This window comes from Musca autumnalis, unplaced genomic scaffold (assembly GCF_047663935.1).
Source record: "Musca autumnalis isolate F117 unplaced genomic scaffold, ASM4766393v1 scaffold_5, whole genome shotgun sequence".
NCBI classification, from domain to species: Eukaryota; Metazoa; Arthropoda; class Insecta; order Diptera; family Muscidae; genus Musca; species Musca autumnalis.
In genome coordinates, this window is record NW_027412088.1 from 143,044,719 (window position 1) to 143,064,416 (window position 19,698).

At 37.5% G+C, this 19,698-nt stretch overlaps 1 protein-coding gene across 7 annotated transcripts in view; it reads left to right on the forward strand.

Moving 5' to 3' along the window:
• The window catches only part of gprs (speckle type BTB/POZ protein), a 34,085-nt gene extending 22,014 nt beyond the window's left edge, over positions 1-12,071 (forward strand). For 3 of the 7 annotated variants that reach the window (XM_073957798.1, XM_073957799.1, XM_073957797.1), the window contains 4 exons: positions 4,011-4,128; positions 4,858-5,189; positions 6,047-6,187; positions 6,519-8,181. In XM_073957798.1, the coding sequence (XP_073813899.1) occupies positions 4,011-4,128; positions 4,858-5,189; positions 6,047-6,187; positions 6,519-6,569 (642 nt within the window). In that variant the 3' untranslated portion in view covers positions 6,570-8,181. Of the gene's footprint in view, positions 1-4,010; positions 4,129-4,857; positions 5,190-6,046; positions 6,188-6,514 lie in introns of all 7 variants that reach the window. The other 4 variants (XM_073957795.1, XM_073957796.1, XM_073957794.1 and 1 more) reach the window with 2 other exon arrangements.
• The last annotated feature ends 7,627 nt before the right edge of the window (positions 12,072-19,698 follow it).

Here is a 19,698-nt window from a genome sequence, read left to right on the forward strand (position 1 = left end):
AATCGGGCGGTACCGTTATATGGGGGCTATACGTGAACCGATAGAGCCCATCATCGAAATTGACCTACCTGCAAACAAAAGACGCATCTTCCCAAAATTTCAGCGTCCTATCTCCATTTTTGTGGATTCTAAAGTGGTTACCCCAGACGGACGGAAGGACGGACATGCACAGATCGACATGCTCGCTGATCAAGAAAGAGAGGAAAAATTTTAATGGATGTAGGTCCACATTTGGGGGTGGCCACCATATAAAGGTACCGCCCGATTTTTTATATTTTTACGATTTTAAGCCAAATTTTCCAATCGATTTGGCTGTGATTTTGCATTTTGTGTTCTGAGGGAACAACATAACTTCTTGCAACAAATGTTCATTATAAGTCCAAGTTTAGGTATAGCTCCCATATAAACGTACCTACCGATATTCGGTATATTGACGATTTTCGCCAAATTTTTCAACCGATTTATCTGTAATTTTGCATTTTGATTTCTGAGGGAACAACATACCTTTTCCAAAAAACGGTCAACATAGGTCCACGTTTAGGTATAGCTCCCATATAAACGTACCTCCCGATTTTCGGAATGTTGGCGTTTTACAGGCTTGTTATAAGGGGAATAACTAACAGGGTGGCAGATGGGTACAACTGGATTTTTTTTTATCGTAAACCAGAGTCTTTCCCCTGTATTTAAAAAAAAATATGAACTTGCCCTTGCCGGGCCAACATTAATAAAACTCAACATAAATTTATAGTAATGATATTAAAAATAGCACAGAAAGTCATTTACAAAGGATTAATTTTTAATGCAGTTTAGGTCTCGATACATAAGAAGCATGGCATTCTTGCTTAAGTCATATATGGTAAATGACTAAAGACCAAGTTCGACCTAATTCAAATGTGATTCTGAAATCTTTTTATTAGGTCGAACTTGCTCTATAGTCTTTTATCAGATATGACTTCAGCAAGAATGCCATGCTTCTTATGTGTCGAGGCCTTTAGAAAACGAATTATGAATTTGGACCTGTTTCACTACGTCGAAAGAAAATGAATGCGAACGAAAAACACCTAAATGCTGCTTCGAAACAACTACAAAATTTGAAAATCAAACACGAATTTAGTAGTTTTTCTTTCGTTTTCATTTTCGTTCGACATAGTGAAATTGGCTGTTTGTTTTTTTTCGTAAGAATGTTGTCAATGCCATCAACTATAAGTTTAATTTTGGAAATTGTAAATTTATAGCCTAGACAGATGGCAGTCTTAATTTGCATTAACAGCCTTAATTCAAATTAATTTGAACATTATCCCCATTTCAAATGCACAAAATCAAATTTAATTTATAATGAATTTAGCAATTTCAATATGGCAATGCTGTTGAATATCAATTGTCTTTTGTCAAATTTCGATGTTTAAGAAAATAAAAAAGGAAAACAAATCAGCAATTTTCGCGTTTCTTTCAAATAAGTAGTGGTCTTTCGCGAATATAATAGCAGCTAATCGTTTTTCACGCCTTCTATCAAATCTATTTTTAAAATTTTTATTTTCACAAGCATTTCATTACCCACCATACCAATTCTATCGAAAATAATATCTTCTTCAAATGTTTCTTTACAGTTTTGCGACATTTTTTTAGTATTAAAAAGACTCAAAAATATCGCGAATAAATTAAATTTATTTTCCCATTATCCAGGTGAAAAAGTCAATGGTAGAATGTATATTTGTTTCGCATATTTTGGCGAACTTTTGTAAAACTTTATGAAATGGTCTGCTGGGTACAAACAAACAACACAAACAGCTGTTTCATAAATGCAGAAACTATCGTCTGTCAGGGTAAAAAGTTAATTCAAATTAAGCAATTTTTAATGCAAATAAACTCTGCCGTCTGTCTAGGGTATTACCTTTTTAATTTTTTTTATAATTTCACTCATAAGCTACGAATGCTTTACGGATCAATTTTTCGTTTTTAACAGCCTGTTCATGTATGTCGACCGAAAGGCTTTTTGCGCATCGGAAGTGGAAAAAAATCATTTTCGGTTCATGTAAACGGCTTCGAAACGAAAATCTATGCCATACGAAATAACACGTAAACGTACACCTTTCCATTAAATTTGGGTTTATGTATTTCGAAAGGACTGTCTCTTATAGAAAGAGAATGTCAAAATCACTCACTTGCTTTGTAGCTGCCGAGTAGAACGTAAACTCGCGAATAACACCGAAAATCTTAAAACAAATTTATGCAACACAATCTTGAAACAAAATAAAAATTTTATAGACACGTTTTAATGGAATTTTCATTCATTATTTTGAAGAAATCAATAAAATAAAGTAATTCAAAATACCGACACATTTTATTTTTCAAACAAAACAAATCACACATATTTCAATGTTTGTATGTATATGTGGATTTTGTTTTCATTTCTCATTTGGCTCTCATTTATGGTACATAGTTGTACAAATGTACATTCAAATTAGTAGTATTTCGCATAGGATACGTAACGGCAGTCGCACGATAGTTGGCGAAATACATGAACGCATTTTTAGACGGAAGCGAGTGACTGCTTTCCTTTCGTACAGGTTTCCGTGCGACATACATGAACAGGCGGTAAGGCACCACATAAAAATCTCAACTTCTTCGATTTAACTTGACATCTTACCGCTGTAAATTGGCAAAAATAATACTGGATATTAAAAATTTAATGTGTTTAGAGAATATTTATTTCAATCACAATCAAATTTGTCTCCATAAATTTTTCGATTTTTGTCCACGGGCGGAACCACAGTGAGATTGAAGTTACAGTTTTAAAATTGTAGACAATGTTGGTAATTTATATTATTTAGTACAAGGGTCATATTCGGTACATACCAAGGTTTCTGAATTAAACCAATGTGTATATTACATAAATAAGTTTCCCCAACATCCACAAAGGGACAAGGTGGACTTCTCTCATATCAATGTGTGCACGCCGCCGATTCACATTGGCTCAATGATATATGGCCTACTTTTTTATCACCGAGCCCGAATGGTGTGTCTGGCTGAAATACCGAGGAAATGTAAGCCAACATTACACACAGGGATTGAACTCACAGTTAATTTTCTCCATCAGTCTTCCAGTAAACGGGCGTGGATGATGGTATTGGCATGGGAGTGTATAATGGTTACGGGTTAACCTCCTAGTTATCGTTTTTGACTACATTATCCTTGCCGATTATATCCCTGGCTGTTTCGAAGTAGACGGCACAGTGGTGCCCGCAAATGACAACTCTAAAGATAAAAGCAACATAAGTATATGCGGCATGTTATATATGTCCTAGGTTGTGTCGCCGTATTAGCATAAAAAGTAATTTATATAAGAGGTTTATCTAGTTTTGACTCCCTCTTGTGTGTCGATCGGAAGTTTAACCTCATTGCTATAAATTTTAGTCGACTCACCCTCACCGATACTAGCATTGCCTGATTTGAAGTACATTCCCTTGCCTCAGCACATTGGCGCCCAACAATGACAACTCTGAAGAGAAAACATAAGTTTTTGTGGCATATTTTAGAGATTCTGGATCGACTCCACGTATGGTTGACCTCTATCTTTGGTCCTCCAGTTTGCCGTTTCACTCCTATGGATTTTTATCTGGATGATCCTGTTGATTGGTCGCTGACTGTGGTTGGCTCTCTCTTGTGTGTGGCTCGACCTCGCCAATTCTAGGCCTGATTACATTCAAGTGGACTGCATTCAATATTCACATTTTTAAGCATGCGGATGGTCCTATTATAAGTACTTTCACATAACAGCTTTTCGAAGCACTATAATTTATATCACTTGTTTTTATTTTCCAAAACACCATGAGTCATAAGCGAAAGCTTTAACAAAATCTTGTTATTCCTATCTATAAAATTATCTGCTTTGAAGTATTGCCTGTTCGAAAACCCATGATATACGTACCTGTGTCTACATAACCAAAAACTCCTCATTACGAAGCATTCTGTCTAATTCTCATTCACTTTGTTTTTATTTCACATTTTAGCCAGCTGGCCAGCAACATCAAACGCTAATTATTGAGGAATTTGAACCGGATGTATTCCGTCAACTCATCGAATATATCCACACAGGGTGTGTCACCCTGCAACCAAGGACCTTACTGGGTATGTTTTCCAACAACATTAACAGCCTGTTCATGTATGTCGACCGAAAGGTTTCTTGCGCTTCGGAAGTGGAAAAAAATCATTTTCTGTTCATGTAAACACCTTCGAAACGAAAATCTATGCGACCGACAAGCCATACGAAATAACACGTAAACGTACACTTTTCCATTAAATTTGGGTTTATGTATTTCGAAAGGACTGTCTCTTATAGAAAGAGAATGTCAAAATCACTCACTTGCTTTGTAGCTGCCGTGTAGAACGTAAACTCGCGAAAAACACCGAAAATCTTAAAACTAATTTATGCAACACATTCTTGAAACAAAATAAGAATTTTACAGACACGTTTCAATGGCGATTTTATTCATTATTTTGAAGAAATCAATTAAATAAAATAATTCAAAATACCGACACATTTTATTTTTCAAACAAAACAAATCACACATATTCCAATATTTGTATGTATATGTGGATTTTGTTTTCATTTCTCATTTGGCTCTCATTTATGGAACATAGTTGTACAAATGTACATTCAAATTAGTAGTATTTCGCATAGGATACGTAACGGCAGTCGCACGATAGTTTGCGAAATACATGAACGCATTTTTAGACGGAAGCGAGTGACTGCTTTCCTTTCGTACAGGTTTCCGTGCGACATACATGAACAGGCGGTAAAAGCAAAGTTAATTCTTATTCTCTCTTGCTGTCTCTCTCTCTTTCTTTGGCTGTCAGGTGTCATGAATGCTGCTGATTATTACGGATTGGAGGAACTGCGTAGAGCCTGTGCCGGCTTTGTGCAATGTTGTATCAATGTGGATACTGTTTGTGCCCTACTCTCCTCGGCGGAACGTTATATCCAATATAAATGCACGAAATCGCTGGTCCAGAAGGTATTGGAATTTGTCGATGAACATGGTAATGATGTTTTGAATTTGGGCAGTTTCACCCTACTGCCACAGCATGTGGTGCGGCTGATATTGGCCCGTGAAGAATTGAGGGCGGATGAATTTACCAAGTTCCAGGCGGCATTGATGTGGAGTAAGAAATACAATGACAATAATCCGGTAAGTAAACGCTGTTTAGAGAGGGGCGCTTGTCACAATCGTAACACTAAACAACAACAACTAAAATATTTAGTACTTAGTTCTGCACTAAAGTGCTTAGTTGTTTATGTTGTTAGTTGCTGTTGTTTAGTGTCACGATCGTGACACGTACCCCTCTCTAATAGGCAATTTAGATATGACCTCATTAGCCGGATATAGCGCATTATCAGGATTTATTTGCTAAATCCGGCGATAATCTACCAGATTTCCCATACACAAATAAATCCTCGTGTTGAGTGGATTTGTTTTAAATCCGGCATAAATCCTCGTATACAACTCTGTTTTTTGCAACATGTTGTTGGAAAATACAAGAAGTTGCAAATTGGCACAAGAAACAAGGTAGCTGCATCGATGAATTGCTACAAATAATTGAAAATGTCAAAATGTCAAGGAGAAAAAATTTAATTTGCTTTGACATACAAGGTTAATTTTAATTAACCAAGACTAATATTTACGATGATAAAATAATTCATTATTTGCTCATTAGTTAGCATTAGTGGCATAAAGTGGTAACCTTTTCAATATTTAACAATAAATTTGTAATTTGTGGTTTTTGAGACGAATTCAATTTACAACAACTTCTTTTGCCGTTTCATATTCGATCAGATGGGCTGATGCATCTACCTTGGTAATTGTGCTATGAACAAAAAATCAGCTGACTGTCATTTAAATCCACCAAAGGTATATCAAAATGAAAAAATGAGATTTGTACTGGATTTATTAAATCAAGTTGAGGATTTATGGCTAGTCTAAATGAGCTATAAGGCTGTTTTTGTGAGATCCACCTTAATAATTCTCTCTCTCTTTTCTTCCTACAGAACATTGACATGAAAGAGATACTGGGTAACTTTTTGGAATACATCCAGTTCCACAAAATACCGGCCAATGTTCTGATGCGTGAAATCCATCCTTTGGGTCTGGTGCCGTATTCCATTATCATGAATGCTTTGGCCTATCAGGTGAGTTCGCATTGTTCTTCTTATAGTTCTCAACTTGGCATCACTAAAACAATTTGTTTTTGTTTTTCATATTAATAACAACTCATCGGCTTCCCTTTTGTTTTTCTTTCCGAAAAAATCGAAATTTAATTCTTGCGTAATACTTTTTCTTTCTTTCATCCATCCATCCAACCTTTAAAATGAAAAAATGACTATGATTACCCAAACTTATGGACGACTCACGGTCGTAACCTCTGATTAAAAAACATGCAAAAACATTATCATGGTCGTTTTTTCCGGTTGTCGTCCCTTGTGTCCCCCCTTTATGCCTGATTCTAACACTTACAGGCAGACCCAGAAAGTATCGACCCCGGAAAACTGTCTCCCAACTCTAGTCGAGTGAGGCGTGCTCGACAAAACCAAGGCAGATCGATGTCCGTGCAGAGTTCACTTGATCCCTATGGTTCGAATACAACTTTGAGCTCCAGCGGCAGCAGCGATCCCACCAGTGGCCCACATAATACCAACTAACATAAGTTGAACGGCCCCTCCTCCTCCTCCCACCATCACTCATCCGGACGTCATAAGCACAACCAATCCCTGCCCAAGATACGCAAAGCCAAGTCCCAAAGTTTCCGTACCCGACGTAGTCCCAGTGATCGGCGCAGTCCCATCAACGCCCAGGGTCCATTGACGTTGAATGCCATGTTGGCGGCCAATGATAAGGGTTTAAGTCCGCACACACCGAAAAGTCCCATACTACCGCATCCGGAGTCCAAGAGTCCGGGTAGTGTTAGCCAAAAGACACCCACCACCTTGTCACGCCAAGGTACGCTGAGGGCATCGCACAGGCGCAAAGGCAGCATGACGGGTTCTCTGTCTCTGTCGCAAGGTCGCAAAAGTCCAGTCGGTTTTAATGATCGCAGTCCCCAGGGTAGACGTAGCCCTCTTTTGATTTCCAATGATCGCCTGAAGTCACCCAATGAGCTGCCCTTACATCCAACATTTGGCACGGCATCGCCCACAGTGCGTAGCCCCTCAGCTGAGCGTAGCCGCAGTCCCACATTTAGTATCCACACCCAGGAAAGACGTTCTCCGGTGGGTAGTGCTGCACCCACGGATTTTGGCCAATATGCTCGCAGTCGTAGTCCCACATCTACGGTCCACGTACAGGATAGCGGTAATCGCTCCACCTTTGATTCCTCCACCGAGCAAGAAGAACCCATTAGCAGCGGCCGTACCCCAACTGGCTACAAGAGACCTTCCATAAATCTCTTTACACCCATCTACTTTAGTGGCGACAAACGCAGTCCCATAGGACCCATACCTCCCATAACCGTATCGAATCCTGCTGAAACTTATCGCATGGCTGAATCTAACAACATGTCAACCGAAAGTCAAAAGGAATCAGATCATCAGCGGGAGGAGAAGGAGAAAGCAGAAGCAAAGAGCTCCAGCGACAAGGAACAACCCACCACTGAAAAGAAAAGTGTTATGCGTGAAATCTTGGCCTTTGTACGCAAACCCTCCAAACACATTTCGACACGCACCAATCGCTTTGCTCATGCTTTTACCAGAGCCGAGTCGGGTTCATCTAGGGGACCGCTCATACGCCAAAGTACTTTTTCAGCCAGTCCGGCAGCCTCGTCAACTGCTGCAAAGAGTGCTGTACAAAAACAAATGTCCGAAGTTGGATTCGAACCAAAGATGTCACTGAAATTCTCACACTATGCCAAAATGTCTCTGAAACTACGTCGATCTGCCCGCGACGAGGAGAAGTCCAACAAACACCAGCAGCAACAACACCAGCAGCAGCAGCGTTCTTCCAGCGATACCCAGCGAGCCAGCAATGATTCATCCGGCACCTTCGGCAGTGGTCTTTTGAATGTTCAGGAAGGCAGTGCCTCGGGTCGGGCCACACCCTTAAGTGATATCCCCTTCGAGTTTGCCAATGTCCATTTCGAAAAGGTAGGTGAATCCTATATCAAGCATGATAAGAAACAAGAAGAACAAAAGCACGAAAAAGAAGAAGAAAACGTTGAAGATGCCGCGGATCCCTCCACAGACATAATGTTAGCCAATCTTGTGGAGGAGATTAACAACTCTCTGAAAATCTCCTCCCTAACGACTGAACAAACGGCCAGTGTTCATCATTTTCAGCGCAGATCTGAAAGTCGTGAACCCATTGAACCGCGCATCAGTGAAGAACGGGAATCGGATTCGAATGATTTGATCATACCCGAAGATTTCCGTTCTGAACTGGTGGAGATTTTAAAGGGCTACAAAGAGGAACCAATCTATGTTAATCTTGTGGAACTAAAGCGTGAAACCGATGATGCAGAAGCTGCTGCCAAAAAGGTATTGGAGGCGGCAGCTTTGGGTTCATCCACTGACAAGTCTCCATTACAGTGTCCCACAATAGAATTTGTCCCCCCTTCTAGGCGCTCTTCATTTGATCCTCCTCGCTCACCTTTCCTGGAGACTTTGCGTAGTCCCGGCGGTGACACCGATGCCAGCTTGCAACGTTTAGAATCGGGTGGTGATAGTTTTGAAATGGTTGAGGGTGATCGTAAATCTAGTCGGGCAGAATCAAGTTTCGAATGTCCCTACTCATCTAGGGAAACTAGTTTTGAGATATCCCGCTATCAATCCACCAGCTATGAAGATCAAAGCTCAAGTTTTGAGATTGTAGACATTGATGAGAAGAGCAAGAAATCTAGTATAGATCTGAGGAAATCCTCCATAGAACTGGTAGATGCTGAGACATTCCAAAGATCAAATTCCTCGCCGGGTAGGAAATCTTCTTTGGAAACACATTTTGATTATACCCCCTCTGAGGCCAGTGGGGGTGGTGGTGCTGCTGCATCCTCCGGCGGTGGTGGTATATTTGGCATTACCTCCATTAGATCTCCCAACTTCCCCATGACCAAAAAACAGAGAGCAGAAACCTTTAAATCCCTACACATTTCACCCTTTAGTGCCTTTTCACGTGCACGCAGTCCCCTGTCCAATCAAACCTCCTCAAATTACAGTTCACGTGATAGCTACGATTCAAGTTCATCGGCAGGACATCATGAATTGCCGCAACGTAGCCCCTATGCCGACCCAACAAAGAAACATTTCCCGCTGACCATAAAACAGAAGGAAGAAGAGGTGAAGACATTTCTATGTACCGATCAAAGGTGTGCCTCAATCTTTGAACCCAGACCCAGCTCGGTGTTGACACAACAATTCTCTACCGGCTCCATGTCAACGCCATCCGGTTATGCCAATGGCACACCGAGGGCTTTAAGTGCTGTGGGTAGTAGTATTGGTGGTGGGTTTTCGAGTGGTAGTGAATTTGAACCACCCTCACCGCGACGTGCTACCAGTGCCTCACCCAAACACACTTTTACTTTTCGCATAGTCCTTAAGAAGGTAGATAGTTCACCGGAAGCTTTGTGTCCGGAGCGACATAGAAGTCGCATCATTGATCGTTATCGTCGACGTGATAGTCGTCGACGGCGTTTACAGACTACAGGGAAAAGTGTCTAGGAATGTGAGGAATATTTTTAAAATACAGTGAAAGTTGGGAACTTTTTGAAGTTACTTAGGAGAGGGAAATGGCAAGATTATTTATTATAATTCAAAAGGGTAGTGGCCGGTAGCTTCCATTAATTTTAAATTGTTTTTAAAAGTGAAAATTGAGAACTTTAGCAGCATCCTGGATATTCTCCAAAGACTAGAAACTGTTCCTTTATTCTCATAAATTTAAAATCATTAAAATGTATATCACATTTATACAAACGCTCATTAGTGGATTGCGTCGATTTATTTGACAGACGTCTGTCTTCACACATTCTACGTCATATAAATCTTTTTAATAAAATTATCATCATATATGGGTATAATGTAAACGCATCTTAAGACACAGTCTTTTATTTCGATTGTTAAATTTCCCGTGCATCTAAATCTACGTTAGAAGTATCTATTCAATTATTTGTACGGAAGTTTCGATTCTAAATATGTATGCTTACTCCTTTCAATTCACGAAAAATTACAACTATCAGACTAGACTTTTCAATCTAAAGAACTCTGCACACGTTCTCAGTCGCGTTATGCCATGGCTCAATTTACAGATCCCCCGGAAAACAGCTGATAATGATTTGAGCTGTCAAAACACACTTTTGTGATTGAATCACAGTACAAAAAGTACACCAAATTTTTATATTTAAAGTAAAAAATAATGATCAGCTGTTTTTTCTTTTGGAGATCTGTTATGGCTATATCACACCATATGCTTTTTCACAAGTATGACATCAGCTGGTCTGTATATTAGTATACCCTTTATCTCGTTTTTTTCGAGATTACCTTTCTTAAGCCCAATTTACATCTAACAGGTGTTATAAAACATGCGTCATTTAAGTTGTCATTCCCATAGCATACCTGTCAAATGCAAGTGTAAAACGGCCTTTAATATACGAAGGGGCTGAATGCAATATGCAACATTATACTAATCAGCTGATCTCACCAATATTATTGATTATATTATTTTAAAAGGGCACATATAAATACTTCTTGCCTTATCCTGATCACCCTGAACTTAATTTAAAGTGAAAAAAAAAGAATTTACAACAAATGAAAATCTAAGATTTTTTTAAAAATACTACATTATGAAACTGTTCATCAAAAGCAAAGAAAAAATTATTTACTTAATTTTTTAAATCAAAAAACAACTACCAACAACCCGATTCTAAACTCAAGCTCAAGGTGTAGTTAGAAATCTTTAATAAAATAATAAACCAAAATTAGATATCAAAACCTATTTAGATAAATATTTTTGAACCAAAATTTGTTGTTCAATAAAAAAAACTTTAAATATATGTTTTTTAATAATATATTAAAATTTAATGAACATAAAAATCAATCTAAATGTCTGTTAAAGTAAATGAATCCCAAAAACATCGTATCGAAAATAAAGTATAGTACACATTGACAAGCAAAACTGACAGTCATCGAGGTCTATTTCGTGAATATCAAAGCCTAACTGAAAAATTTATTTTGTAATATCTAAATAATACCGTAAATATTGTATTTCAAACGTTTTTAGCTAAATAAAAGTTGTTATTTTCCGGAAAATTGACCTAAAAGTACGTTGACTGTCAGTTTTGACTGTTAGTGTGTACTCCCCTTAAAATGTCAAACAATAGACAAATTTGAATTGTGTCCATGTATCCTTTATCGATTTACTAAAGCACAAGCATGGTCTTCTTTATACCCTGGCAATAACAGTTTTATGGCCGATTTCTCTAAAACTATTCGAGTTCAAATTCGTTCGAATTACTAATTACACATGATGAAATTATAATACCCCGTTTGCACTTAACCCAGTGGGTTTGGGTTTCACATGTCAATTCCATAGCGCAAACGTCAAATAAATGCTTATAAAGAAGGTTAACCCAGAGAAAAGCTCTAGTGCAAACGCCGTTTAAGTTGGCTCCAGGGTCGTGGTTTGAATCTGTCAAATGCCATTGCACATTTAATGGGAGCATTATTTATGCAGTCCATATATTGAACAAAGTTGGTTCTTGACTTAGTGGTCGATATTTTCATATTCATCAAATGTTATCAGCGATTGGACCTGACGCCATGAGCGTACATAATTACTTCAATGTTGTGTATCATCCCCCATGATGAGCATTTGAATCACAGATCATTTACAAGCTGCACCTGTTCTACTACTCATTCAGCAGTTGGCGCACCGAATAGTTTGGTGACCCTTACCTTTTCCCAATTATAGGAGGCAATATCGCCCACCGCTAGCCTAATACCCCGGTTAGGCTGTCATTTTCATACAACATACGTCAAAAAACCATGTTTAAGAAGCTTATTTTGGCATATATAGGGTTCCTGAACCAAAACTATGCCCAACTCTCTATCTCGCCCGAATCAGTATATGGCACTCATGTCGTGGTTACAACCATGCAGAGGATTTCAGCAATTCAGATTGCGACTAGCTTGCAGCCATCTAATGTTGCGCTCGTGTTATCTATTATCTGGATAAGGTAATTCTTAGATTCCCCATACTGACAGTTAATACCATTGTCGCTCTTGTAAAGATGCTGGTGGTGCAATACATAAGGCGTAGCGATAAGGCCAGCTGATTTCTCCCAGTCTATCAAATTGATTGTTATTGGTATGATAATTATGACAGCTTGAAGTACTTTCGATCAAAATAGTCCTGTTGTTTTTGCTACTTGTTTTGCGATTATATAATTGCATCATATAATCGCAAAAATATATTTTTCCAGCTTTTATACGATTAATTTACAGTTAAGCTGTAAATACATCCAACGTTTGGGTAGAATTTTGCGTTTGGCTTTGACGTCGGAAAATTTATATTGTTCTATTTGTGTTGCACACAAGAACGCTAAGTTTTCGTCTTCAAAGTTTAAAATTTTTGAATTTGACGTTTTGACACTGGCGTTATTTTTGACATTTCTTTGTTTATGCTTGGTTTATATTCGGCGTCGTTTCGTGATTTCGAAGGCGTTTCGTGATTTCGCGCGGAATCAAGCAAAATTTATCATGATTTCGCATACAAAAATGAAATCATCTCATTTCGTGATTTCAGCGAAATCAACATCGAAATCACAGTACACATGATATACAACCCTGTTTTTGCCTAAAAAAGTACCAAAAGTTGCAACACTTTTCACGTATCACAATAAACAAGGTAGATGGTCAATTGCTGCCAGAAAAAATTTTAGTATCAAAATTTGTAAACAATGTGAAAAAAATATTAAATTACTTTGTTACAATTCTATTTTTCATTGTGTTCCCGTACTTTTTTAATGGTAATGTTAGAAAAAAGAGCAAATTGTCAAAAATTGCCTCCCCATACAAATTTCTTAAAAAATACGGGAACGGAAAAATGACGGAAATTGCAAAAACTCCAACATAAATGTCAAAATCAACGTATGAGCTATCATATTAGATGCCAATGAACATGCTTGCTGCTAGTTTCTACTATGTAGGCCAAAAAATTGTATGGCAGAAAAAAGGAGAAGAGGGTGTCTTGCTAGATTTCGAAGTACGGGAACGCATTTTTAGCACTAAACGGGAAAACTACTGCAAGTACTCATATTGTGCAGGTTCTGAGCACAACTTTTATCTACCAAAATTTATTATTATGTCTTATATCTTAACTATAAAAATCATTTTTTTATTTTTTATACCCTCAGCCTTTAGGCTATGAAGGGTATATACACTTTCATACGGGCAAAATGTGCCTCATCGAAATAATGGTTTTAGACCCCAAGTATGTTTGGACGAAATATGTTTCAGACAATTTGGAGTCGATTGAGCAATGTCCGTCCGTCTGTCTGTCTGTCTGGCTGGAGCGCACGATAACTCTCGAAGGGATGAACCGATTCGGTTCAAATTTTGGCTTTCGTAATATTTTGTCCAAACTTAGTTTAAGTTCGAAGATGAGCTATATCGGTCCACTCCTTCCGGTACCTCCCCCACAAAAGTTCGAAAATGTTCGGAAAATTTGTACGCACGATAACTCTTGAAGTGTGTAACCGATTTGGTCTATACTTTGCCCATCGTGGAGCGTGTACCAGACTTAGATCAGGTTTTAATATGGACTCAATCGGTCCACTCCGTCGGGTACCTCCCACACAAAATTTTGGAAAAGTTCAGTTTAGGAACATCTCTCGAATCGCTTTGATTTTTGCTTTAGCAACTTGTATTCACTGCCCTCCATACGACGGTATAAGTTTCATCAGGGGCAAGTCCATACTTCCTGAGAAAATAGCCTGAAAGTTGCAAAAAAAACCCCTATGACACCGTGTGAGGAGGTTGGAGGGCAAAATAACTCTCGAACAGGTCTGCCGATTCGGTCCAAAGTTTGGCCTTAGTAATATTTTGTCCAAACATAGTTTAAGTTCGAAGATAAGCCATATCGGTCCACTCCTTCAGGTACCTCCCCCACAAAAGTTCAAAAATGTTCGGAAAAATTGTGCGTACGATAACTCTTTAAGAGATTGGCCGAATTAATCCATACTTTACACATCCTAATATATCTACCAGATATAGATCAGGTTCAAATATGGACTATATTTGTCCACTCCATCCGATACCTCCCACTCAAAATTTCGGATACATGTTCACTTTAAGACCTGCTTTCGAATCACTTTGATTTTTGTTGAAGCAACTTGCATTGCTGCCTCAATTGCGATGGTAAAAGTTGTTTCAGGGGCAAGTTCATACTTCTTGAGCAAACATCCCTGAAGTTCTAAAAAAACCCTATGGTACCATATGTAGTGGCTGGAGATCCATTCTTTTTAGTATCTCCTCCGCAAAACTTTTGATATTAAATCCTAATCAACATTTTTGTCAGTTCAAACGCCCAAAATTCTTAAAACTCCCTAAATACATGAGTTTTTTGGAAAAAAAATTTTTCAATATACACAGGCTGAGGGTATATCTCTGTCGGCAAAGCCGACTGATACTTTTTTACTTGTTCATTTGTTAGTACTATACACAAGTAATACCATATATAGATAATTTTACGATAATTTTCCAAATAAAGTTGTAAAGTTCTATATTGTCGTATATTTTTGATGATTAATTCAATTTACAACTTGTTTTGAAAATTCATGTTCGATCAGCTGCGCATATACATCTACCTTGATCATTGTGATATGTTTGAAATCAACAAAAAATAAGTGTAAACACCAGGGTGTATTTCAGGATTTCGTGAAATCCAGTGGATTTTGGAGCGCAAGTGTAAACTTGGCATTACATGTCAAACAAATACATTGACGCATTTTTAAGGTTAGTTTTTTAGTCTATTTGTTCCTCATTTTGTAATAAAAAGTATAAAATAAAAATGTTTGGGTAGGAATTATATATGGTATGTTCCTTTACTTTTAAAAATGCTAAAAGTCCATCCGTCCAACAATGAATTACAAAAATGAACGATTATTTGAACAAAGCTGTAATTCAAAACTGACAATATGTACCCAGCTTAAGATGGTGTTACATCAATAACAATAGCTTCGTTCCAATATTTTTTTAATGATAAAAGTGTCAAAAGAGCAAACTGTCGAAAATGAGATCCACATACACATTTTTCCAAAATGTACGGGAACGGAAAAATGCAGAAAAAAAAACTGGAACAAATGTCATAGTCGGCGAATCAACCAATCAGAAGCCGGCAAACATGTTACACATTTTTGCTCGCTCAAATTAGTCGTGTAAAAAGTTTCTAAAGAAACTATTTTGTTCAAAGTGAAGTGAACATTTTGCAACTTTTTGGTGTGGGAACGCATTTTCGGGAAAAATGTGCAAAATGTGTTAAATGTTTAAAAACTTTTTAGTTCTGGAACGAAGCTAATAATGGGGCCATTTACCACACCAAACGTCAAAATTTGTTCACAATAACGCATTACTGCAAATTGCTTGTTTTCCTTTTGTATCTAGTTTTATTCACAATAATGCATTCTGACAACTAGTGTGGTAATCAGCCGTTGTATCTGTATTATTATTGTGCCATGATCTAAACGTAGTGCTAGAGATAATCAGCGGACCTAAAGGCCGTGACAGAATCAGCTCGTTGCTTGCTTTCAAATCTCAAATTATATGTGGGAACGCCGGCGGAATTGCAAAGAGACTCTGGCATTCCTTTTTAATTTGACATTTGGGTAGCAAGCGACGATTGATTCTGTCACGGCTTTTACTACATAACCTGGTAAATGGGTTTTTAACAGGTTTACATTAGAGCATTTTAATGGTTTAACATCCTTTATGAGAATTTAATTGACGTATAAGTAATGAAATTGACAATTTAAATCTAAACTATCAGTGACATCTATTGTTTGACAATTTTAGTACAAATACATTTATTTTGAAAATAAATCGATAACCCTTAACAATAATTAACGAACAAGCAAAACAGCTGTTTTTTGAACTAAGAATCTCAACAATGACCTAAAGCGCCATCTTATGACTATTTAAAACTCCCAAATAAAAAACTGATAATAAAAATTCAAATCCCAAAACAATAATTTTTTTGCAATACTATAAATAAAAAAACACATAAATGTACAAATATCACAATAAACATAAATATATATCCTAGACATTTTTTCATATTTGTATATACAACAAATTTTGATCACCCGCCCCACTCGCCCTGACAATCTTTTAGGGTTTCCAGAAACATAGCGTTGTATATTCCATTTGTAGTCCTTTTAAATTTCAAATGAAAATTAAATTGCACGCCCGTATGAAATGTATTTATCTTTATATTTGAAGGAATTTAATTATAGTAACATTAATAGTAATCATATATTTCTTTAAACTTTGCAACATAACACAAATAAAAAATGTTTACCTGATTATTGTTATTACAAATACAGAGTTTTAATATTAAATGTTATCACACTCGAACACACACTTATAAAATTGAAAAAAAAAACAATATATTAAAAATACAGTGACAAGACGTTTAAATAATTTTTAAAACATTACACATAAAGCGAAAGCGAATGTAGCACTCGACATCTGGACACAGCCGGTTCGTAAGGCATTATTTTAGGTGGTTAGTAAAGCCTTCCACTGGGTGTCGCTTAACAAAAGTTTAAGACTAAGCAGATACCTTATTTCTTTCGAAAGACGAAGCATATGAATATGGACGCATTTTGACGCCCTATGTTCCTGAACTGAACCATTTATTTTTTACAAGTGAAATTACTGATTTGTATTATTATTATAATTTTTTGTTTGAAACAAATGAATAACGGACAACAAAATGTCACGAGAATAGATAAGGAGGTTGTCGAAGACATCGCCAAGTATTTTCATTTTATGGACCGTTGGTATTAGGTGTGTTCGTTTACTCAACAATTTGCACAAATTTGTACAAGTCCTATAAATTTGTGTGAACGACTAAGGTCTTTTGCATTGTACTGTAGAGTAAACGAACAACTTCCAGTAACAATTCGTACAAATTTTCAGTAAACGAACACACATATTGTCATGTCTCCAACCTTGATCTCTAAAACCCCCTTTTTTCATGACGTGAAGATAGTTGCTGCGAATTTTGGCACTGATCGCTGAAAATGTCTTTGCTTCAACACCAGGTTAGCGAGATGGACTTGTTTTTGTTGGTGCATACTCCTGTGGCCATGATGGTCATCTGCGTAAGTCATATATATTACGCCGTCTGGTCTGTCTATCTGTCATTAATGTAGTTCGCATTCGGTATTCCTCGAGTGCGACATTCAAAGTTAAAGCTGTAAACACATCCAACGTTTTGGTAAAATTTTGCGTTTGGCATTGGCTTCCGAAAATTTCTCTTGTTCTATTTATCTTTGTGTTGCACACAACAACGCTCAGTTTTGCGCTTCAAAGTTAAAAAATTTGACGTTTTGGCGGCGCTGTTTTAACATTTCTCTTTGATTTTTCTTTAATCCTATTTTTTAGTTTATTTGTTTCTCATTTTGTAACTAAAAATATAAAATACAAATGTTTAAGGAGGAATAATATTATATTTTTATATTTCTTAAATGTTGAGCGCCGAACATATGTTATTGTTTACATAAAACATATGGGGCGTTATCAAACGTTTTATGTGTGTTACCAACGCCCAACGTAAAACGACGACACGAAACTTTAAAACAAAAGTTGGATGTGTTTAGGGCTTAACTCAAAATGGAGCTTCCACGCGTCTTGACATTGGCATCAAGAAAAAAATCAATAATTAATTAAGTCCTTTGTGAAGAGAAATTCATGTTTTTTCTGTTACTGCTCTTGTGAGCATAGGGCTTCCACAAAGCATCGCCATCTTATACGGTTACTAGCTGTTGTTTATGCATCTTCCCATTTAAGGTTGTTTTGTCTTCGTTCTTGGAATATTGTTCGTCGCCAGGTGTTTCTTGGTCGACTTCGATTTCATGATTCTTGGGGACTCCATTCAAGCTCCATCCTGGTTAAGCTATGAACATTTCTTCTTAAGGTGTGTCCAATCCACCTCCATTTCCTACGTCTAATCTGCTATTGTATGGGTTCCTGGTTTGTTTTCCATCGGAACAATACAAAACGAAACATAACCCACGTTGACCGAACTCGCTGTTTAGTTTCGTTTTGTTTACATTCGTGAGTGCGAACAAACGAATAGTGAAAAGTTCCCAATTCCACAAAAACGAAACAGTTCAAAACACATGAATGATTCAATCAGTAATTCGTTTGGTGGTTGAAAAACATTCCAGCGTATCGTGGTATGTTCCAAGTATGTTGATGTTAGCTTATAGCAGCGTTAGGCAAGAGAGCGCACACGTAATCTCACTGAACGTTGGTTGTTAGCAATCGAATGTGTGTGTGTCTGAGTGTGTCATTGATCATTTCGCACAGTAATTGTTTGCCAACAATTCTTTTTGTTTTGTTATTTCGGCACATCATAGCCGAAGCACATTTCAGCAATCGTACGGTTTTCATATTTTTGCATTGAAAAGTTTGGGGTTTTGTTTTGAGAACGAAACGATTCAGAAAAGCTGAAAAGTTTCAGACTTTGGGTGATTGGTACGGGAATCGTTTTGTTTGTTTGCATTCATTGGTTGTTACAGTGCTTCCTAGATAACACAAGCTATCGACATATTCATGCTCTTCTCTGAGAGCAAACTTCATTCATTATTTCATCCAGTACACTTGTGAACAGTAGGGGTGACAGAGGGAATCCTTGCTATACTTCCGTATTAGTGAGGAACAGTCGGCTTATGTTCCCGTTATGAAGAACTGAGAGTTCTGTATCCTCGTACATCGCTTTTATTACTTGGATTATTTTCTGGGGTACTCCATTTTTGCTCAATGCTTCCCATATGGCAGTCCGTCTGATGGTGTCGAAGGATTTTTTGAAATCGATGAACAGTAGATACAGGGGTGTACGCCATGCTTCGATTTATGACGCGTAGGCTGTTGGCATGGTCTACACAGCTTCTATTTGGTCTGAAGCCAGCTTGTTCATCTCTCAGAATGTTTTCAACTCGCCTTTTGAATTCTTTCTCGTATGATGACTGCTAGTATCTTGTATATGGCGGTATGGTTGAGCAGGGTTATTCCTCTCCAGTTGTTATAGTTTTTTAAGTCGCCATTGTTGGGTAACTTTACAATAATCCCTTTCTTCCATGTTGAGGCAGTCTTTCTTCTTCCCAAGCTGATGTGATGTTAGGTCGAAGTAACTCAGCCGCGGTTCCGGCGGCTGGGGTTCTGACCTGGGACCTAATTCTCGCATCCGTTATCGAGTGAGTTTTTATTAGAAGATAAATAACGAACGTTCGAAATTTTTGGATCATCTTTTGTAAAGATCTTGCCAGATATCCGTACTAAATTTCTGTGCAAGATCAAGCATGATTCGAAATGTTTTAGTGCTTCATAATCTCAAAAAACTTTTTTGTTGATTTATGCCAAACTCCTAGAAAACAAGCTGTAACTCGTTGGATTTTAGAGATATCAACATGAAAATTTGACACAAGATAAATGAGCGA